This window comes from Homalodisca vitripennis, chromosome 4, assembly GCF_021130785.1.
Source record: "Homalodisca vitripennis isolate AUS2020 chromosome 4, UT_GWSS_2.1, whole genome shotgun sequence".
Lineage (NCBI taxonomy): Eukaryota > Metazoa > Arthropoda > Insecta > Hemiptera > Cicadellidae > Homalodisca > Homalodisca vitripennis.
The window spans coordinates 164,766,754-164,791,492 of NC_060210.1; the positions used below are offsets into that span (position 1 = coordinate 164,766,754).

Here is a 24,739-nt window from a genome sequence, read left to right on the forward strand (position 1 = left end):
ACAAACACATTTATTAGAATTATTCCTGTTTCCATACAAAATTTCCAAAAATACTTTGTTAGATACGTTAAAAAATATTTTTCAAAATTAAAGCTTTAAAATAATTAAATAACTCAATTTGTTTGGTAAACTATAAAATTGCTCTGAAATCAGGGATTGTTGATTTTTTTTTTAAACCATTCTTTAAATATTGCATAAACAATACTTTTGGAAAACAAAAATTAGATTTTTCAAAGTAGAATTCAGTTACATTTCTCAGGAACATGTTTTTCTCCACCTGTAGTTTCGACATCCACATTTCTTCATGAAACCCCAAAAGCTATTTAACAACACGTTCTTCCATAAAAATTTTTATGTACTAATAAGTCAAACCATTTTATCAAACAGTAGTAAACAAAATATTTATTACGGAACTTTACATAATTCAGTTACGTTTCTCAGGAACATGTTTTTCTCCGCCTGTAGTTTCAACATCCACTTTTCTTCATCAAATCCCAAAAGCTATTCTACAACACATTCTTCCATAAAAGTTTTTATACACTAATAAGTCAAACAATTAATCAAACAGTAGTAAACAAAATATTTATTACAGAACTTTACATATATATACTTAAAAAACTTACTTTTCTAAAATTTTATAACTAAGATTATATTTATACTTAAGGTACAGTAAGCCAGAAACAAAAGGATATGCCCCATAAAAATTTAAGAGTATAATATTTCATCTATGTTATATTGTTATACTCAGAATGTATTCCATTTTTTTATAGTATAATTAAAAAATGATGTAAATAATCATATTATTATTCTATTATTACTTGAAACAATAACATGTGTTCCATATAGGTATTCTTTAACAGTCACCATGTGAATATATATATATATATATCAGGTAATGTGTATTAATGTTTGCACACATGTTGGGAACATATTCAAAGTGTACTTTGAAACTTTGGTATTAATATCTGCAATAGGAACAATAGCTGTAAGCACTAGCAGTACACTACTCAGTGAGTTATAAATTCTGATTTTAATATTTCTCCTTCATTTCTGTAATTATTTACAAGCAATTAATTACTAAGGCTGCTATTAGCCATGGACAACTAATAGTAAAACTTGTTGAACAACTGGTGTGACAATCAGATGACTCGCAAACTCTAGCCCGGTCAACCAGATGTACAACAACATTAGTTCAGAATCATCTCAGTTAGTGAGATGGCATTGAATAGTTAGTTGGCTCTACTTGCTTCCTGACCTTGTAATTAAAGAGTACGGGAAGAAAGATAAAGTATCAGAAACACTTGTTAGTACCTAGGTTTAGTGCTTTACATAGTATTTTATGACATCTGTGCTGATAAAATTTGTTTTCTATTACTTCCAGATGTCAGAACCTTCTTCATTTGATGAGTTACGTGTTTGCTTTGAAAAACTCCTTTGACACCTTAACATACATCATATTATAAGAAAGTATGAATTTTAACCGTAATAGTTTATCTTTAATTTATAGTTAAAAGTATATCTTGACTTGGGAGTTGTGCTACAATACTGACATTGTTAATACTTGTAAAAAGCCTTATAACAATCGATTGATTTGAGTGCTCTAGCCTATTGCACATTGCTGTATAACAATGCCACCACTAGAGTTGTCTGACTAATAAACTTGATATACAACAATGCCTCCCCCACCCACCGACCCAGCTAAGACACAAAAAGTTGACGGAGCTTTTGCAGGGTCTGAACACCCTTTTCCTCTGTCAACAAGTTGTACAATTAGTCCATAACTAATAACAGCCTAAGATCACCAAAGAATACAGTCTGAAAATTGAAACTTCTTATTCTTTTTTTCCTCTCTTGTTCTGGCAAATATATTACAAACATAACCATATAAGTATAAATATAGTCACAGCCTTTATAGAATCACATTAAAGTACAATTTAATAATACAAAACTACAGTACTGATAATATAATAGTAACTCCCAACATACTATTTTGAATAGTTTGTTAAAAAATATTTTACTTATAGTAAAATAAACTGAACACTTTCCACACATTTTAAATGTACTTGTAAAAAATTTAAAACTCTCTTAAACCGGTTTTTAGGATCTTGGCACTATATTTGTGTCTTTGGCAATTGAACAAATGTTATCAAACAAAAATGCCTCAATATCCATTTTTCATCATCATTAATACAAGGAATTACCAACAAATACAAACTGAGAGTTGTCAATGCTGTACTGTCTTGTTCGACATGATTCTATACCTGTACATAGTGCCGTTCTCGGTCATAAAACAATCAAATTCAAAATATTTTGTATAAATGTTGTGTTTTTTTAAACGTAAGAGCAATCTATATTAACTCAGCAATAAGTAGACTACATATAATAATAATAATAATGAAACAGATATATCCCAAAAAATTTAAATACACTCAATAGTATACAAGGTTTAGAGTAGTGTGTAAATTCACACTTACATGATGTAATTGTTATATGAATAGTTCAGTCACATCACAATATTCTCCAGAGTAATTTTCCAATGTCTATTAGTTGTCTTCTTCTAACCATTTCACCATTTATTTCAAGTAAGTTTTTATAAAACTTGTTATGCTAATAATTATTAAATAGGAACTAAAAATTATTTTGAAGACAATATAACTATATATAATAAACTTTGCTTTTGAGCTTGTGTGCACTCAGTTATATTGAAAATTTATTTATTAAAAAATTATCAGTCTATGGCACAGTCTAATGTGCTTTTCCTAATAGCAGCATCATTAGAAAAAGAAAATCTTTTCTTTTTTAATTTTATTCTTATAGAACAAGTGCTATAAATTATTTATACAATAAGATGTATACATTTGCAGATTTATCAAGTTTTAATAGTACATAAACATCTTAAAATTAGATTAATATAGCTGAAATGAAAATAAGCCTACTCTATCAAACGTAAAATGATTGCAATTTACTTTGGTTGTAGTTTCTAATTGTCTATTTTAACACTAAGTCCCTGTATACAAATTAGTGTTTTATTACACTGTTTTATTAACACACTAGTCACAGTTCTATAGCATTAAATTTTACTGCTAGGGATAATTTTCTATCAGTATGACAGTATTAGTAATCCTAATACAAACTATAAAACTCAATGTAAAATACACCTTACTGTACAACATACATGTGGAAATCTTAATATTATTCCTAAAAAAATTACTTACATTTTTCATATTCTATCTTGACTTAATAATCTTTGGAAGAGGTAAGTGAAAAAATATTAAAATAAAAAATTTAAAATATATTATCACATCAAAACATTTTATGCAATGAATAGCCAAATTTTAATTCAGTGTTAATCAAAAGTTGTTTGTCAAGATTAAGATTATTATTGTAGCACAATATGAAATAGAACATTAAAAACAAAGATTAAATTACTCTGTAAAATGCATGTTTCTTCTCTGCTTTTTGCTACTTTGTGACCTCCTTTTCTCATTCATAATTACTGAACTTGTCCTTAATTTTCCTATCATTCCTATCCTCTCCTCTATTATCCAATTTTCTGTTTCTTTCAGTTGATATTGCTGGTAATGTAGAAAAAATTAATATTAAACTTAGGTTAGTTCTAATTAGCAAGTCTTTTGTATTAGACATGCTGAACTGTTGCAGCTGTTCTTATTGCATCTTTAGGCCAGACAAAGTCTAGTTTTATTATACAGGGTGTACACCCTGTATATTAATAGACTATTTTATATTGTGTGGATGGATATACGCACCAATAACTATGCCTTATATCATGTTACTCAAAACTAAAGTATAGACTATTTATTAAAGAAATTAATTGATCACATAAAAAATACATATAAAGTAGCTTCCCCTCAACTGACCATGGTGGAACCAGGTATAGGACTGATATCCAAGAGTCCGTTAAATCGAAAATCGTAAAAATAACCTCAGAATGGTAAAAAACAATGCAGTAATTTAAATTGATCATATAAAAATACAATATCAATGATTATTTATGTTCATTAAAAAAAGTAATATAATAGTAATGATCAACTTGTTCACTGTTCCTTGTACTGAAATTTATAAAAGGCAGTAAAAAACACTAACACATGTAAAAACAAATCCTTGGTGTTGATTGGTCCAAGGGCAGTTAAGAGGGAGCTTACTGTACAGATATATTTTTTAAGGTTATTTATGAAATTGTTTAGGAAAAATATAACATTATTGGTGCACAGATAATTAAATATATCTGTTGAAGCAAGTGTAAATTTCATAAGCACAACACTTATTATTAGAAAACAAACCTATAATAGTAAATAAAAACATTATAATAGAAACACATTTTTTCAATACAGCACAAAGTGCAAGAATATGTCATTAAACTCAATTCAAACGTGCAGAAGACTGGCAAAATTAAACAATTGTACTGCTGATTTTAAATCGATGTTACATTATTAACAAAGAAGAAGCAAAGTAAAACATGTAAAAAAGAGAGTGCAGAGCCCGGCATTCTAACAATACCTAAGTCAAATTACTAAATAGAAATTGAACACTATGACAAATTAAATAGAGTACTTAGAAAACTGAACAAAACCATTATTTTCAAGCAGAACAGTACTGTTTTACCAAGTAAAAGTTTCACAAACTAAAAACATTTGTAAATATACTCACACATAGGCAAGCATTTGTGAACTGAACACACAAAGACAAAACCCACTCACATGCAATATCTTCTGATCTGATTAGGACATAGCTACATAGTTACCTTGTTATGGTTTCAAGCTAGAGGAAGTAAATTACTGGCATCTTTACAATACAGATTTATTTTGTGCTATTAGTATTGAATAAATAACAACCATTAAGAAAATGTACTAAGTTACAATTGTATTTACACAATAATTCATTGTAAATTACTCTTCATTTTGTTCAACTAAAAAACACCTATGGATAAAATTACAAATTAGCTATATCTATCACTTTAGACTATTATAAAAATATTCATCTTTCTAATGACAGGTAACTGTGTAGTTTCAATATCCATTAAAAGTCATTGACATTTTACAGATACTTTTTGACGACGGAAGGGATATGGCACTTTCAAATTTCTTCATGACACATGTGCAATAATAATAACAATAAAACAAATAAATAGTTTTAGTCAGTTTACTGTACATTTAAATTTGTTGCAATAGAAAACTATTAATGTACTAAGAAATAATCTTTTGTTTATAAGACACGAGAATGGTAATATTTAAATATTACTTACATCATAATTAATAATTTTCTAATCATAACAAGTTTTAATCTGGTCATATTTTATACAGTAACAATAAACTACTTTGCAAATTTAAAATGCTTATTAGTAAACTAACAGGTGTAAAAATAAAAATATTTACATAATATTTTACTGTACAAAAATAAATAACACACTGTACATAGGTAACTAGCAACACTATTAAAAAACATAGAATGGATGAAAATGTATAGTTTTAGATCAGCAAGTGTTGCTGTAAAACAGACTTGGATCTGTACTTCCACTGCAAGTCTTGTGATGGCTCTCGTTCCAATCCTCCTCCTATCAACAAAGAATAAAAATATAGCTATGTATTCAGATCAGCAAGAAGTACTGTTGAACTGGCTTGGATCTGTACTTCCACTGCAAGTCTTGTGATGGCTCTCGTTCCAATCCTCCTCCTACCAACAAAGAATAAAAATATAGCTATGTATTCAGATCAGCAAGAAATACTGTTGAACTGGCTTGGATCTGTACTTCCACTGCAAGTCTTGTGATGGCTCTCGTTCCAATCCTCCTCCTATCAACAAAGAACAAAAATATAGCTATGTATTCAGATCAGCAAGAAGTACTGTAGAACTGGTTTGGATCTGTACTTCCACTGCAATTCTTGTGATGGCTCTCGATCCAATCCTCCTCCTATCAACAAAGAACAAAAATACAGCTATGTATTCAGATCAGCAAGAAGTACTGTTGAACTGGCTTGGATCTGTACTTCCACTGCAAGTCTTGTGATGGCTCTCGTTCCAATCCTCCTCCTACCAACAAAGAACAAAAATATAGCTATGTATTCAGATCAGCAAGAAGTACTGTTGAACTGGCTTGGATCTGTACTTCCACTGCAAGTCTTGTGATGGCTCTCGTTCCAATCCTCCTCCTATCAACAAAGAACAAAAATATAGCTATGTATTCAGATCAGCAAGAAGTACTGTAGAACTGGCTTGGATCTGTACTTCCACTGCAAGTCTTGTGATGGCTCTCGTTCCAATCCTCCTCCTATCAACAAAGAACAAAAATATAGCTATGTATTCAGATCAGCAAGAAGTACTGTAGAACTGGCTTGGATCTGTACTTCCACTGCAAGTCTTGTGATGGCTCTCGTTCCAATCCTCCTCCTATCAACAAAGAACAAAAATATAGCTATGTATTCAGATCAGCAAGAAATACTATAGAACTGGCTTGGATTTCAATGCAAGTTTTATGGTAGCTGTCGTTCCAATCCTCCTTCTACCATTACAGCCCAAAACTTATATAGTCAAAAAATTATAAGATTTATATACCTTTCAAAATATGAGAACATCTGAATAACATAATGGTTTAATGTGATCCTTTATGTCAATTGGGATGCATTTTAAATAACGCTACTTCTGTCCACAGCATTTGGTATGGTTTTAATAATTTTTTTGAGATAAATTTATTGCATTTATATCTTGTACAAAGGTATATTAAGGTGCACAAGGTCACAAGAGTATTTTGTGATATCAATTCGATGTGCTTTATATATTAATTTTATATGTCAAAATGTATGTTTCAATGTAACTTTTTATTATTTGTAACTAATATTTCCTGTTTATGAACTGTTTATATATATATATATATATATATATATATATATATATATATATATATTTAAAAACATATTTAACTATACATTTTCTAAAACTGGAATAAATGTTGGTTTACTTGGAATATTTAATTTATTCAAATAACTAAATCTTTCCTAGATATTCCCCACCAATTTTTTCACTATTTACAACCTGTTTTTATAACATTTACATTACCCTTCGTACAGGACTAATAAATTCTATAATTTTCTATTAAGGCCAAGACAACTATAAAATATTTTTTACACTCAGAAATAATTTTTATTATAATTATGCTAAACGAAGTAATCACAAAAAATATAAAACTGACATTTAATTTAAAATTAGCATATTTACTGATAAAAAAGCTAAAAATAATTATTTACAAAATTGTTAATATGATCTGAATTCAAATTCATGGTACAATATAATAAAACAGAAATATTATATATAATTATTAGAGCATTTTCTTATTTCAGATTTCATAGATAAAGTCTATCATCTCATCATTTTAAAGGATTTTACATTTCATTACAAAATTAAAATTCTACTCATCACCACCATAAAACAAGATAAAAGATTTAATTTTAGAGCTTAAAAGAGATAAAAGAGAATTTTAAGTTTTTAATTTTTTAATTTTTTTGGGGGATTAAAAAGTAAATACTACTAGTTTTCAGAATTTTCCTATAAGTTATACAGCAAAAGCCACCTGCATTCCAAATTTCAAATTTCTACCACTTTTAAAAGTAGTTTATTAGTGAGTCAGTTTCACATGCGGCTGTATAGATATTAGATGATAAATTCTGGAACTCTAGCAAGGAGTAGAGAATTGCTATTAAATTTCAATTGATATTATTAACAACTCTTCAACACCTACATTCATGTACATGATAAAAAATAATAGTTCAAACATTATCTTTGAAGAAATGATTATTGATTTATGGTACAAATTTAAAACTCCATTTGGTCAGGATGTTTTAAATACATGCATATCTAAAACAAAAAATCGTTCTAAAATTTGAAATACAAAATATTTGAATCACAATATTCAAACTAATACAAAATCATAAACTAATATGATCTAGTTTAAAACAAACAATTGGGAAGAAAATATGTCAATACATACCCTGCATTTGAAACCACAGTATGCCCTGGTCTTGCACACACATATGATTAAAGCTTTCTTGCCACAATTGCTTCTCCAGCAAACTGGATCATAAGGCATTTCATGATCCTTTACCACCCTATGCCAATCCTGTAAACAACCATATATGTTATTAATAATGTCCTATACCAAGTAAATTAAAACAATTTTGAAAAACTTCATAGATTAAGGAAGTAACTAACTCCATAGTTAATAACTCCATAGAGCTATAGTACTTGTAAGGTTTAGACTGAAAGAAGTAACCACCTGATGAATGTGATATTTAAATCACTAAAGCTTTAAGGATCATATAAATTTACCCAAATCTACTTTTTATTATAATTTAATAGCTCCTAACCCATTCAGAAATGTATTTGGACATGTTTGCAGATAAAATTCTAGTTTCAATTATCATACTTCAATGCTACTCCCTATTTTCTAATATTTGTTAAATGAAAAATACATACATAAAACTAATTGAAAACATTTAAAACTATTTAAACTATCTATAATCTTACTACAATTGCTATTCAGAAATTCCAGACGTTTTTGAATAGTGTGGCAGTGGGCGAGACTACAGCCGCCATCTTGGTGTCAAAACACTGGCGTTCACTACGCATCGAGCTGTAGTCGCGCGCAGTCTTTATATCTTTTACTATTCCCACCACTTTTGAAGTGTGTTCAATGATAAGGTTTTTGTTGCCAAAAAATCATAAACCACTTGAAAATTGAAATCTATCGCCAACTGAGTGAAGTTTATGGAAATGGAATAATGAGTGAAAGCAGAGTAAGGCAGTGATATGTTGACATTAAAAATAGCTGCACCAATGTTCATGACGATAGCTGTAGCGGTAAGCCTAGCCTTGTGACTATGATGATGAAAATCAATGACAAAGTTTGTGAAAATCATCGTTTCAAAATTACTGAACTCTTGGAACATTTGCCAAAAATGTCATGAAGTTTACTTCATGAAATTGTTGTAGGGAAGCTTGGATACCACAAATTCTGTGCCAGGTGGGTTCCAATAATCCTTACAGAATTTCACAAAAAACAAAGACTTGCTGCATTGTTAATTTTACTGATGAATACAACAAACATGATAACGAACTTCTTGATCGTATCGTTACTGGTGATGAAATATGGGTGAACCATGTCAATTGGGAAGAAAAAATGCAGTCTATGGAATGAGGGCACACACATTCCCCAAAAAAACCAAGAGAATGTCTCCAAATTCTGTTGACAAAATAGATTATGGCACTGTTTTTGGGGGATGCTAAGGATGTGATTCTGGTTGATTTCCTTGAATGAGGATCAACAATCAGCGCAGGGTACTGTGAAACACTTTACAGAATTGCAAAAGCTACGGTGAGGGATACATAAGAAGCATGAGGGAAAATTGAGCTCAAAAGTTTTGTTATTCCACAACAATGCTCATCCCCATTCAGCCAATCGTACATGTCTTGGATGATTTTGATTGGGAAGTATTTGGTCATCCGCCTTATATCCCAGATTTGGCACCAAGTGATTACCACCTCTTTCCAGCGATCAAGAACTTGCTCGCAAGCTAGCGCTCCAATGGTAACGCTGAACTTCACACTGACTTTAATCAGTGGTTAAGATCTCAGATGACAAATTTCAACAAAGCTGGAATCGAAAACTTTGTGTCAAGTTAAGATAAATATATCAATTTGAATGAGGATTACATTGAAAAATAGCCTAAGAGTTAGCTTTTACATTATATAATAAATGTTCCTATTTCAGTTGGTTAATTTTTTATTTCAGAACGTCTCTTACTTTCTGGATAGCCCTTGATGTATGCCTACTCACCGTAGTGTGAGCTTCTTCCCAAAAGGCAATAAAGCTCTTATGTTCATTACATGAGATGTATTTATCTGCAACCATCTGATCGTCTTCAACCTAAAATGAAGATTAGAAAATATACATACATTTGCATTTCCCAAATTATTTAATCCTACAACTGGTAAGTGTTATAATCATGATTCATTTATACCACACTCAACCACAAACGTCAAGAATGTGATGCAATAAGTTGCACATTGATTACTGCATTATTAATATTACATAAAATGAGTTTTATATATTCTCATGTCCGGCAAGTAGTGTACCATTATGTGTATACATAGATGTATTATTTTATTCCCACAGAAATTTACCTTGGTAGCACTAACAAACATTAATATTTGTTTTGTATATATAAATAGTATAACATAAATTTGTATTTACAAATTTGGATTTATAATTTTGTATTATAACTTTATATAGACTGCTAGCAGTTTTACCCACGGCTGTGCACGCAATTTCACTTTGAAAAACAGAGACACTATGAGCATATTATTTTAAAATGACATTACAAACAATTCTGAGATAAGTAATATTCAACGAAAGACACCTCAATCTCTTGATACATTTTAGATTGAAGCTTAGAGATGGAGGGAGTCCTAAAATTGGAATGAAAATGTTATTTATAAGTACATCTGAAGTTTCTCAAATTTTTGCCAATATTTCACGATACTTTATTGAATAATTCCAATGATTTCAGTAACAATTGAACTGTTTTTGGCTATTGTGGAGAAATCTTAAGTCTGGGAGAAATAAATCGAAGTCCTTAGCTTTTCAGTTAACACACTTATGATTTAATAAATAATAGCATTTTATTGTGGTTGATAAATGTCCTAATAAAAAAGACCCAGATGAAGAAAAGCTTGTACACCTAACATGATATTTATAAAGTGTAATTAAAGTGACTTTGACAGATGAATAACAACAAACATTTACTATCACCTTTTTAAATGTTTATAAACTATTATACTTATTATTCTTGACTTTAGCAAGTGATTAAAAAACATTTACAATCTGCTGATTAAGCCAAGTCCATAAATGTAATGAATAACTGAATGTTAAGGCAGTTTTCAAAATCAGTGGGGCAGAGACTGGAGGGATTTTTAAAATAGGAATAGTCCTATGTTAACCAGGGACCCTAAAAATGTAAAATTTCAGTACAATCAATCTCATAGTTTTTACAAGATTGAGTTATACACATAGAAACACACAGACAGAAACCATTCATTTTTATATATATTTCTTGTGAGCGTGTGCATGTCACTGGACTTCTCCTAAATGACTAGACCGATTTTTACAAAATTTTGTGTGTGTTGAAGGAGATTTGAGAATGGTTGATTCACAATTCGGTCCAACTTAAATTTTTTAATTAATTATTTTTTTATTTATAAACTGTTGTTGATTTTGGAATGTTTTACATCAGATCCGGCAAACTGCACTATGACATGTAATTCAAAGTGAACTGATACTTAATAGCTGTTAACACTTTCATCTGAAATTCATCGAAGAGACAGAAACATTTGTTTAGATTTAAATTTTAGAAAATATTAAATTATTGTAAAGTTTTTGATCAGCAGTGAATGCAGATTTCGAAGTTATAATCACCAACATTATAATATTACCATCATATCATATGTTTAATTAATTTAAGTAGAATTTCAAATGTATTGATATTTATAGCCTTGAAAGCATGGATTGTATGCTTAACACATATAAAAATAACATCACTTCTTACTTCAATATTTTCTGTAATCACTTTGGAGCACAGAGGTTATCCAGATATAAAAGTTTTGTAAATTACACTTTTAATTGTAATTTTTAGTAAATATTAAGTATACAGCTTAATTAGTAGGCCTAATATAATGCAGGAATTAAAGATAATGTTGCTACATATATTTTGCTACAGATATAAAGACTTTTATAAAACCAAACTTAGATGTTTTTGTAAGAAGTGCGCTTCTCAGACCTTTATAGGCTATGTATATATTTCTTGCCAACAAACAACTGTGTCACCACAAATATCTTAGGCTGGATGTATATAACAATGGGTATAAGTATACACTTTTTGAAATATTTTCTTGATCGTGGCAGCAGGGCAAACTCTACCATTTCGTAGAATATATAATTCTTTCAAATCAGAAGTTCTCACCTACACGCAGAGTAAAAAATAAGAGCCATTAGCAATTTTGCTTATCAATTGAAGCTGTTAACCATGGACACTAACATAATACATAACAAAGAAAAGCTTGCTTCCATTTCTAAACTGCACAGAATCCTACCATGCATTATATCATTAATTGTAATTGGCTTTGACTTAAGGATACCTCCACACTTGCCTAAAATAGTTCAATTGTAACTGAAATCGTTGAAGCAATTCAATAACTATCATGGAATGTTGGAAAGAAATTTGAATCCTATAAAAACAGTTTTAACTCTATGACTTCAGGGTCCTAAAACACTGTTCTTTCAACTTAAATCTAAAATGAATCAGGAGATTGGAATAACTTTGAGTGACTTTCAATTATCTCAGGAGTATTTAGAATGTTGTAGAAAAAGAATACATGAATATAATGTCCTGTTTACCAACAGAAAATTGTGTGCGGAAGCCTCAGGTAACTGTTAGTAATAATATAGATTAGGGTGTATATAAAACTATATACAATTTGAAGCAGTATTTTGAGTGACTTGAAACCAACATTGTACTCTAGGGTAAAAATCTAATATTTCGTTCAAAGTAAAAAATGTTTTCTAATTTGTATTTTTTTTAATCGGTATTAAAGACATAAATAGCATTTATTTGTAGGTTTTATTTCTGCATAATATTATATCTTGTACTTTACTGAAAAATTATATTTAGTACAAGTTGGTATACTTTGTTAGAAATTTATTTTTTGTTATTTCTCATAAAAATGTGAAATGAACATCTGAGCTTAGCGGTTGAGGTAAACAGACCAACTGGTTGTAAGGGTTAAATGTATAAGAAAATCTGCATTACTTAAAACTAATTATGTAATGTATTCTAATTGCTAAATAACCTATGGTAAGAGAACTGAGCATCACGTCTTTCCAAACTTCCTACCCATAAATGTTGGTGCCATTATTGTTTCACTGCATACAGTAACTATCTTGCCCTTGGCAACACAAAGACACAAATGGATTGACACTTGACAAGTGCTATTCCCCTAAATGTCGGTGCCGTTATTGTTTCACTGCATACAGTAACTATCTTGTCCTTGGCAACACAAAGACACAAATGGATTGACACTTGACAAGTGCTATTCCCCTAAATGTCGGTGCCGTTATTGTTTCACTGCATACAGTAACTATCTTGCCCTTGGCAGCACAAAGACACAAATGGATTGACACTTGACAAGTGCTATTCCCCTAAATGTCGGTGCCGTTATTGTTTCACTGCATACAGTAACTATCTTGCCCTTGGCAGCACTAAGACACAAATGGATTGACACTTGACAAGTGCTATTCCCCTAAATGTCGGTGCCGCCTTTATTGTTTCACTGCATACAGTAACTATCTTGCCCTTGGCAACACAAAGACACAAATGGATTGACACTTGACAAGTGCTATTCCCCTAAATGTCGATGCCTTTATTGCTTCACTGCATACAGTAACTATCTTGCCCTTGGCAACACAAAGACACAAATGGATTGACACTTGACAAGTGCTATTCCCCTAAATGTCGGTGCCTTTATTGTTTCACTGCATACAGTAACTATCTTGCCCTTGGCAACACAGACACAAATGGATTGACACTTGACAAGTGCTATTCCCCTAAATGTCGGTGCCTTTATTGTTTCACTGCATACAGTAACTATCTTGACCTTGGCAGCACAAAGACACAAATGGATTGACACTTGACAAGTGCTATTCCCCTAAATGTCGGTGCCTTTATTGTTTCACTGCATACAGTAACTATCTTGCCCTTGGCAACACAGACACAAATGGATGGACACTTGACAAGTGCTATTCCCCTAAATGTCGGTGCCTTTATTGTTTCACTGCATACAGTAACTATCTTGCCCTTGGCAGCACAAAGACACAAATGGATTGACACTTGACAAGTGCTATTCCCCTAAATGTCGGTGCCTTTATTGTTTCACTGCATACAGTAACTCTCTCAGGCGGCGCAAAGATACAACTGGACTGACATTCCACATGTGTTAATTTTTTAAATGGATATTATGTCTTAGTCCCCTGACATGTATTTACCTTATAACTTAGCTGGCATAATTAGTATTTAAGTTAGTTTTAATTTTTTTACAATTTAAGAATTAAACCCAATGCAGATCCATTTAAAGTGGTGTAGATGGCACTAGTGGGTACAAATTACTTTGCGTGCCCATTCAAACACAAGCTTTGAACGTCCCCATTTAAAGTGGGTAGCAATAGGGTGCATTCCAAATCATATACATTTTTGGCAATATGATTACAACTACATCAAGGTTCCTACTCAATCTTAATCATCAAATTCACGGACCCTGATAACAGCTCTAATCGAGCCCAGACACAAAATTCCCAAGTAAAAATTACAAAAATATTGCATTGCGGCCAAACCATTGAGGGTAGGGCAAACAGTTACTAGACCTTTTTTGTAGATCACGTAATTTCTTAGTTCCTTTAGAAAATTTGTTTGAGTTAAAACCAATGGTTTGGCCATTATCGAGCCTGGGAACTACATTCTCATGTGAAAATTACAACAATTATGCATATTAATTATGTTTTGCAGTCAAACCAATGGAGATACAGCAAAAAGTTACTAGACCTTTTTTTAAGTTACATTATTTTGTATTTAAATCAATTTTTTTAAGCTACATAAATGGTTTGGCCACAATTGAGCTCAGAAACAAAATCCGCACATAACAATTACACACGTTTAGCGGCCAAACCACTGAGGATAGGACAAAAGTAATTTGACCTGTTGTGTAGATCGCACATCATTTTCTAATTCCCACTAAGAATTTTTTTTTAGCTACGACCAACGGTTTTGGCCACTACTGGGCCTGGAAACTAAAATATGACATGAAAATTATAACACTTTTGTATTTAAACCCGGTTTGAGGCCACACCAATGGTGATAGGGCAAATAGTCACTGTGCCTTTTTGATAGTTCATTTTATACCTGACCAACGGTTTTTGGTCAGATTCCAACTACCTCTAATGGTTCACTTGCTATCAGACTTTAAAGAAAGACCTGTAAGGATGAAAAGTGGAAAAGTTCGGGAATTTTTTAAAGGGGATTAAAAGTAAAAATATCCGGTTTTCAGACTTTTCCCAGTGGTTGTAAAAACTAAGTAAGTGCCAAATTTCGCATTTACAGCACTTTTAGAAGGGGGTTAGAGTTTGTATACCTTATCAGTCACTCTGAGTTAAGCATGAGGTTGTATATATATTTGACTGAATGACTGTATAAGTGGTTAGATTATTATATCAAGGTTTTATAGAATATGTTTTGGAAAAAAAAAGAGTATTTCAATTATCTTATTAATTACAGAATACTACTGAGTAACAAAATCTGATATTAATAATGTAATACTATATGAAATAATAAAAACATAAGAATTAGAAAATTATAAATAAAAATATAGTAATGCATTACCTAAGCTATAGCAGTTACACAACTGATACAATCAAAGGCACTGCATAGTAACGTAGAGGATATTTTCATTTTAATATGACTATAAAGCATATTGATTTTTATAGATAGCTAACTGTATGAAGCATTATTGTATGTGGGGTTTACTGTATAAACGCCATTTCCCTCTTTACAGACAATTTCTAAAATAGTGTTGACATCACCAGACAACTCTTAGTGTGAGATATACATGCCACCGACACATTATGTTCTGATAGGAAACATAATCCTGTACAAGTGACAAAGGCAAACATCAATAAAGGTGAGACAATAGCACAGTGTGCAAAGGGAGTAATGGTGGGACGCGATGGAGAGACAGATGAATGTCTTATACATTCCCTTTCAACTCAAAAACAACAGTGGTGACCATATACAACAGTCATCATCAGGAAAAATACAAGCCACTTCCGATAATGCCCACATGAAAAGAGCAGACCGTGGTAACCAATTGCTCTCTTAACACCCATATGAACACAAAAGTATTAGATGGAACTACATAAAAATATTTTTACATGCAAATGTTAGTGGTACTATCCCTCTACAACATGAATGTGATCCTTCTGATCCCCAGGAACCACTAAGAATGTTGCCACGAAATGCATTGCACAAGCTGACCAGGACAGAAGAGAAAGATGCTAAAAGCAACCGAATAAGAAAGCACTGCAGAGTTTGTTTTAGGAAAGCCAAAAAGAACTGTTTTTGTTTGTTGTACTTAACAAAGGACATTTCTATAAAAGTTTACAAAATGAAACAAATGTGTCTGTGGGTGGTATTAATTAAATAACGTTGTAAATATCATTCAATCATGTAGACAGTAAAAACAATAATAACAATGTTTTTTTTTTGCATACAACTAGTAGTTTTAGTGCCAATGAGACAAATATTGACTTGTGCAAGAAGCGACTGAGTTAAAATCGACCCACAAGCTGAGGTGTCATTTATCATGACACATCATGCTACATAGTGAAGTCATATGGTCTTCTTGAGATGTTACAACACCATCTGGGAAGTAAGATACAAAAATAAAATTTTGCTCTTAGCGTAAGTTACATAGTTAGACTAAAGAATTCAATGTTTTAAAACATAAAATTAATGAAACTTTGTGAGACTACATTAAACTCATAACTGATTTTGATATTTATTGTTATACATGATAAATACCTGACAAAAGTCTGGACAGCTGCAACAATCTAAGCAGAAACAACAGCGCTCAGTTAACTTGTTGACACACATCCCATTTGTGCAGCTTTGGAGTAAATCTTTACTTTCCTGTAAATCACAAATGATTGTAAAAATATTATATTGATCATATCAACGTTCTTAAAATTAAAATTTGAAAATATATCCTTGCTTTTAGACAGTTGAAAGATTTTCGTAATGATGAAGAAATTAAGTTGGAACACTATTCCTACATTGAACCATTTACAATCATTCAGTGATACAAAAAATCAATTACACCACTGAACGTTTTGTATCACTGGACAATGGCAAATGTTTGGAAAAATTCTGTTTCCTTCACAATCTTTCCATTATACGTGTTGTACCAAAATCTCCGTCAACATTTCAACAACTATGATCTCTTTCAGCTGCCATCAAGTCAATTTTCATAAGTTGTGTAAATGAAATTTTACATGTCATCAACATTATAATCAAAATATTTATATACCCGAGTTTTAAGGTTAACCGCAAACTAACCAGTAGAATTACTAAAGGTGTCCTGAAGTATTGTACATATGGATCACGTGTAGACTCAAGGGCAGGGTTTGGTATATATGGGTTAGGAGTAAATTTAATAGTGCCTCAGGGAAAACACACCACGGTCTCACAAGTGGAAGTCGTGGTAATAGAATCATGTGCTTGAAGGCTCATACAAATGTGGCCAAAATGAGCAGAACACTTAATACTTTCATTTGGCCAGGCAGCATTAAAGGCACTTGATACCTGCTCCTTTGACTCAAAAGCAGTATGGGAGTGTAAGAATGTACTAGTGGAACTGGCAAATAAAAACAAAGTTACTCTTGGTTGGGTGCAAGTCATGAGGGTATTCAGGGAAATGAAAAAAACAGATCACCTCGTCAAAATATGTACAGAAACCCTTCTAGTAAGGCCAGAGCCAGGCTGTGGAGTATCCTTCTTCTACATCAAAGCTCTAGTAAAAGATTGGGAAAAGAGGATTAGATCCTTAATTTGGAGAAAGGCCTCTGGACTTAAGACAAACTAAAATGTATATCTCCCCTTATCCAAAAGGGTGGTCAGCTCCCCTTGAACAGAGTAAAGAAGATTATGACTGGTATTAGGGATGTTGACAGGACATGGCCCTTTTAGGAAACGTGATGAAGGATGGTCTAAGCCAGACGGATAAATGCAGACCTCTGCGGAGAAGCAGAAGAATCAGTGGAACATGTGTGGCTAAACTGTTCTGCCATATGTAAAATTAGGAAACAATTCCTAGAGGTATATCTTCTCAGCCCGAAGTATATCAGAAAACAGAAGCTCTCAAATCTGATAGGCTTCTATAACAGTCTCTGTCTCTGATTCTCAGGCTCTAAACTTTAAGTATGGGAGACACAAGGGTCCTTTTAGGACTACATGCAGGAACTCTTGTCTCTTTTCATTTACAAAAAAAAGAAAAGAAAAAAAAAACAGTAGAGCTACAATAATGAGTTACATTAATATTCAGCTTGTTTAGTTCTGCTTTATAGACATATGAGGTAAATACATTACAAACATTAAATTCTACTCTTTGTTTAAAGTTTGTTATTGACGATGGAAGGTTGTAAAGAATAAGAATAGGAGTTTTTTTTAGCTTATAACAATGGCAAATGTCCCATAAGCCCTATAATTCTTTTAATAAATTCTAGTTTTTATGTAGATAACAAGTTTTTGCCACTTTTCAACAAAATTGCAACTTTCAAAATTCATAATTTTAATCTTGTGATCCTATCAATACCAAATTTGTATACAATATAGGTTTTACAAATGTACTGTCACTTTAACTTGTATAATTACATATAAACACTTGTTATTAAATTACCATTTTAACTTTTATTCTTAATCAGACAGTTCAAAAATATTGTCATTGGTCACGTTAAAGAGTTCTTGAAGTCACTGTCATTGGCCACCTAATTTTACAAAATACTATTTGAAACATAATTTCAAACACAGATTTAATAAAACAAATTTTGTTAGTTTAGCAAAGCTGACAGCCACTCATTTGAGCGCTCAGAGCAGTGTTGCCTTGGAAGGACCCTTTATTGCTGCTCGGTATATAATTACATTCAAATTCCTTGGCTGTGTCGATATCATTTGATTATAACGATTGTTTACTTTTATATGTAAAAGGCATCTTTCAATCATCTGGGATTCAAGAATTGAATAAAAAATAGATGATATAAATTTATTTGACTTAAAAAAGAAATTGGTGCTCAGTAGGGTTCAAGTCTATGTCTCAATTTCTGTTTGAATGTTTTTTACACTTGAGGGAGAAAACCATTAAATTTTCACTGTAAAATATTCTTTGTTAAGAAAATTACAATATAGAGCTGAAAGACTATTGCTACATGGTAGACAATGATATTATAATTCTATATATCATATCAAAACACATCATGCAACCTCCTCTCATCGTGGCTCTATGGCGAGGCATAAGGATAAATCCAGCACTGGTGGCTTCAATTGCAGTTCTCGTTTTATATAGTGTATTACCACCATTTTCAAGAACATTGTTGACAAAATGGAACATTCTTATTAAGAGAACAAACCTGTCCTGACTGAGCACTTTAGAAAGAATGGGTGTTTCTATCAGTGGACCAATACTCCAACACTGTTCAAAGTATTTTTTTCCAATGTGGTATTAGAAACGAAATAGCTAATAACAGTATAGCTTATCTGCAATAGTAACTGCCCATTGCTTCAGATTTGAGTATTCAAGAGTATTCTTCAGACTCTTATACATGTTATCAAACTCTCCTTCCGTAACAACATTTTTTCATATGATTTCAAAACTTGTGCTTTTGTCACTTTCACTATAGTCATAAAATGAATGTTTTATTTCTTCACTGCACATTTATCAAGTGAAGCAAAAATCTTGAGCAAGCAAGAACTACGGCTATATGAGGCATTGACACACTTAGCAGAGTCACTTGCCTGTATTGGAGTTGCCAGGAAACAAGAAGTGTGCAAAAATAGGGTGGAAAATTCTGACAGTAAATAAATGCACACACAATGCAACCTGGGCTCATTAGCAATTTCAACAAACCAATGCGTGCGCAAACATGAAAGTTGAAAAAGTGACCAATAAATTTAACCAATGTACAGACTAACCTGCTCATCAGTAAGCCTTATAGGCAATGTTTTCAGGAAAACAAAATAATTCAATGTCATGACGTTCTTACTCTTTAGGGCCACTTCTATGTCAATGACATCCATGCTCATTTTATAGAGTTTGTACAGACTCCGTAATAAAAGGTTCTATTCCATAATCAGGTGTCATATGAGTGAAAAATGCAGAATAACAGTTAATTACGATATCTTGAGTGCTTTTATAAAAACCAAGGAGTAAAAAAAGTCAAAAAATCTAAATGTTTTAACGTGGCAATGTAACGCGTAATAGAAGACTGCTAGCACAAATGGGAGCTATTGTAGACAATATTTTCATCTACCCACAATGAATATGGCATGCTCATAAACAATACCAGCTGTATTTCTAATTCCACTTAACTTCCACATCTAACTGTATTACATTCGTGTAACTTACATGACATGTTAACTGTTAACACTACGTTCACTGTTGGCAACTGTCTGGACAGTCACAGGGATTGTGCATACGAGTATGTAGGTGTCTTATTTTATATACAATTACTTTTTTTGGACATATTAAACAAATGTAACGCATATACATAAAAAATTTAGATTGAATTTTGCAGCATATCGGACCCACCTTTGGATGATCTTGCTTCATACTGCCTGAGGACAAATTATTGGAAACTATCATATCAAGATTGTGCCATGAAGGTATTTACTAAAAAACCTCTTTTATTGATGAATTAATCAACTGGAAGATTAAGTGGGACTTAATCACATAAGCATTATATTTATAATAATAAACTTGGCAAGAGGCAAGTAAAATAAACAAAGATGCATAACAAAGAAGATATGGTTGGTGGTGCCTCTGGCGGCAGTAGTGTATTCTATGTTGGAATGTTCTAAGTTGGAAAGAAAACCTCTCAAACATACTTTACAACCAAGAATAATGTTTCTTACAGTGAACACATTCAATTACATACAATCATGAACAATATATTATAACTTTAACAGCCAATATATGTGGCTTAAGATGGCCTCATATGGAAATCAGCTAGCCTTAATCCTTGCATGTGTATTTCTTCATATCTCTTAACTAATCCAACATTCAGACATTATAGATTCAATTCTACAGTACCACATTTATGTTAAAATATATATCATTCTGATTTATAATAAAATAGATATCATTATCATTTATACTGATATAGATATCATTCTAATAGAATGTGATCTAAAAAAAATAAATATGTACTGCCTATTACGTACCTTTGATTCAAAGTTGCTAGATGTTTGTTTATTCTGCTGCAATGAACCCTGTACATCCAAGCTTAGTGAGTCTATGTTTGACGTTGGCTTTTTGTGATCAACATCAACACTACTCACAACTGATGACACAGCATTAGAGTTTTCAGTCACTTTGATACTTCTGTCCTCAATAGTACATTTAGGCTGTGTATTCTCACACTCAATGTTTTGTAAAATACAATCACTTCCATTGTTTATTTTATTAAAACGGCCAAAAAATGTTCCATGTTTTGTATTGTACTTTTCCAACCATCTTTCATAAATAATAAGCATTTTTTGAGACTCAATATGAGTTTTGCTGAAAATTACATCATGTTCACAATTGTAATTTTCTAATATCAATAACTTCAAAATAATGCTTCTTACATCTTCTAACTTTACGGAGGTAACAGTTTCTGTCAGGAGAACTAAGTAGATGATTGGAATCATTTCTTTCTTATGAAAGTTCTGAAATATTTCTACAATGGAACAAAATGTTTTAAAAAACTTTTTACTGTACTTTTGCAGAACTGATCTATAAGAATCATGATCCAGTAGAATATCTTCTATTGTAATTCTATGTGAAGAAAAAACACTTAACCTTTCACAATTATCTGAGATTTCTTTTAATAGTTGTTTTAATAAGTCAATTAGATTATATAACTGTTGTTCAAAGAAACTATTAAAATAATAATCAAACATTCTACATACTTTTTCTACTAGTGAATTACTGCTACTTATTTGTTCTGCTACTAACAACTTAGTTCTACAATCCTCACTTGTGTTATACTTATTTTCTTCAACAATGCCCAAAGTTTGAGGGTGTTTTACTTTAATTATTGGATTTACAGAATTTGTATTTTTTCGTTTCCTTTTAAACGGTTTAGGAACTGTCTCAGCATGCTTCTGAAAAGGTACTGTTACCAATTTATGTTCATCAACTAATTCAATGACTGAACTAGAATTGCATTGATGATCATTGTTTGGAGTAAGTGGTTCGTTATGCTCAATTTTGACACAAACGTCTTCAAGTTTCTTAATACGTTGTATTTCTGAATTTGTGTGATCATCCAATTCTTCCTCCTTCAATTCACACTTTACATCTTTAAATGTTTCAAATTTTATATTGTTACCTAAGTAATTCTGAAATTCACTGAGTTCGCTTTTGACTGCATTAAAAATTGTATCTTTCTTTTCTTCTTTAATATCCTTATTACTATTTATGATCCCACAACTAAATGTCTTTAATTGTTGTTCTTCTACAAACTTTACACATTCTTTGTCTTCTTCACATTCATACAATCTCACATTGGTGTCATCTGCTGCCTTACAAATCATTTAAGAAATTATCACTATTTAACCTGAAACAAACATTAATATTCTTAGAACAAAATTTTAATGATTTGAAAAATATATACACAAAGTGTAATTCTTACATTTAAAAATTACGAAACTACTTAAATAATATGTAACAAAATAACAAATAAATAAATACAACATATTTATTGTAGTATCACTAGATAAAGGAATACGACATTTTCCAATATATAATTTTTTATTTTGTGCAAGATGTAAACATTTGATAATTTGTGAAGTGCTGATGATGGAATCTTTGATTCAAAAAGGCCTTGCACAAAATAAAAAATCATATATTGGAAAATGTCGTATTCCTTTATCTTAGTGATACTACAATAAATAGTTATTCCAATGCTCCAAGATTCTACATTCAACATGGCACTCAAGCCCAGTGAGCTAAACAGACTTCACAAATACAAACAAAAAGTAAGGTTATTAGATTTAGACATTCAGTTTTTTAAGAAAATGTAAAGAGAAACAAAGTTTTTCCAAAATTTATTAAAGTTAACATACCAATCAAAAATAATACTACAGATAAAGTCTTATATAATTCAAAATTAAATTGGCTTAATCTTGAAATAAAAAATCTTTTACTCTAAGCAAGAAAACTTATCGTTACAGGCCCTTAGAATTACACTTGGAAATAACTAAACATTTATCAACTATTTATCATGAGGTTTTTCAAGAGAAAATACTTTAATATTCTTGAAAGTATTGAGTTTAAATATAAAAAGAAACAACAAAAATTGGAAAACAAATTTAAATCACTTAAGAATGGCAATGAACCCACTTCTTTATGAAGAAAACAAATCGCCTTTTGAAGATCAACAACTGGTATGTAACTTGTCATCAGAAAGCTTCTCCAAAGAAGAAATGAATCTTTTAAATAAAGGTTTACATTTTAATCTAAAAAGTAAGAATGATAACGAAAATATGATAATAGATGTAGAAAGTAACATTCAAAATTTAGATGAGAGTAAGAAAACTGCAATTAGATCTGATATTTATTCTACTGTTTCTAAAAGTATAAATGAAGCAAAATCTTTGTATACAATATTCAATAAACACAGTTACACTGTAAAGAGTTTAAAACAAAAGGATGTATTTTATTTGAAAGCCGACAAAAGTAATACTATTGTTATTATGGACAAAGATGAATATTTTGAAAGAGTAGAAACAATTTTAAATAATGGGCAATACAGCAAATGTTTAAAAAACCCTATACTAAAGTACAATAAATCTGTTTCGGAAACCTTTAAAAAACTGCAAAAATTTAATCGACCACCAAATTATACAGAAAAACTTTACAGTTCCCAATCCTACAATTCCAAAATTATATTGTCTTCCAAAAATACACAAAACCTGGAAATGGAATGCGTCCCATAGTGTCAAAACATAAAACTCTCCAACCTATTTCTTATCACAATGGTTATCAAGAACACTTCAAAATTTAAAACCTCTTCCTTCATTTTCAGTCAAGAATAGATATGATTTTATACAATCAATTAAAGACACTATTATAGAAGAAGACGAATATCTAATATCCTTTGACGTAGTTTCACTGTATCCTAATGTTCCAATTAGAGATACAATGGAAATAATATTGAATTGGTTTGTCTTCCATAAATTTACAAAAAGAAATAGTTGATTAATATTCCATGTTAATAAACCTGTGTATGAATCATAATACTCTTTTCAATTTAAAGAGTCATACTACACTCAAATTGATGGTACAGCAATGGGAAATCCTCTTTCATGCTTCATTGCAAATATATTTATGAGTTATTTTGAAAACTACGGCTAAAACAAAAATGAAATATTTCCCAAGAAAGTGGATAAGATATGTTGATGATAATCTTCGCAATATTTAATAAAAATGAAAACCTACAAAACTTTATCTCTACCCTAAATTCGTTTTACCCTACCATTAAATTTACATACGAAATTGAGCAAAACAATAGTATACCATTTTTTAGATGTGTTAGTAATTAGAAACCAATCAAAATTTAAATTTGACATTTACAGGAAACCGACGCATATAAATAGATTTATTGTCAACGAATCTAACCATCCACCTCAACAAAAAAGAGCTAGTTTCAACTCAATGATTTACAGACTTTTGAATACTCCACTATCTATCGATAACTACAACAAAGAGTTAAACTAAACTACATCAAAGATATTGCTATTTTTAACGGTTACACCACACACAACTTATTGACAACATACTTCACAAATCAATCAAGAGAAAATCAAGAAAATCTAGA

General features: G+C 31.1%; 1 protein-coding gene across 4 annotated transcripts in view; it reads right to left on the reverse strand.

Moving 5' to 3' along the window:
* Positions 1-556: 556 nt before the first annotated feature.
* Positions 557-24,739, reverse strand: part of LOC124360522 — a 38,710-nt gene continuing 14,527 nt past the window's right edge. For 2 of the 4 annotated variants that reach the window (XM_046814216.1, XM_046814218.1), the window contains exons 2-6: positions 21,099-22,477; positions 16,689-16,796; positions 9,845-9,934; positions 8,000-8,128; positions 5,610-6,405 (exon numbers count right to left, since the gene is read on the reverse strand). In XM_046814216.1, coding sequence (XP_046670172.1) covers positions 6,325-6,405; positions 8,000-8,128; positions 9,845-9,934; positions 16,689-16,796; positions 21,099-22,454 — 1,764 coding nt within the window. In that variant the 5' untranslated portion in view covers positions 22,455-22,477 and the 3' untranslated portion in view covers positions 5,610-6,324. Of the gene's footprint in view, positions 5,573-5,609; positions 6,406-7,999; positions 8,129-9,844; positions 9,935-16,688; positions 16,797-21,098; positions 22,478-24,739 lie in introns of those variants that run through there. The other 2 variants (XM_046814219.1, XM_046814217.1) reach the window with 2 other exon arrangements.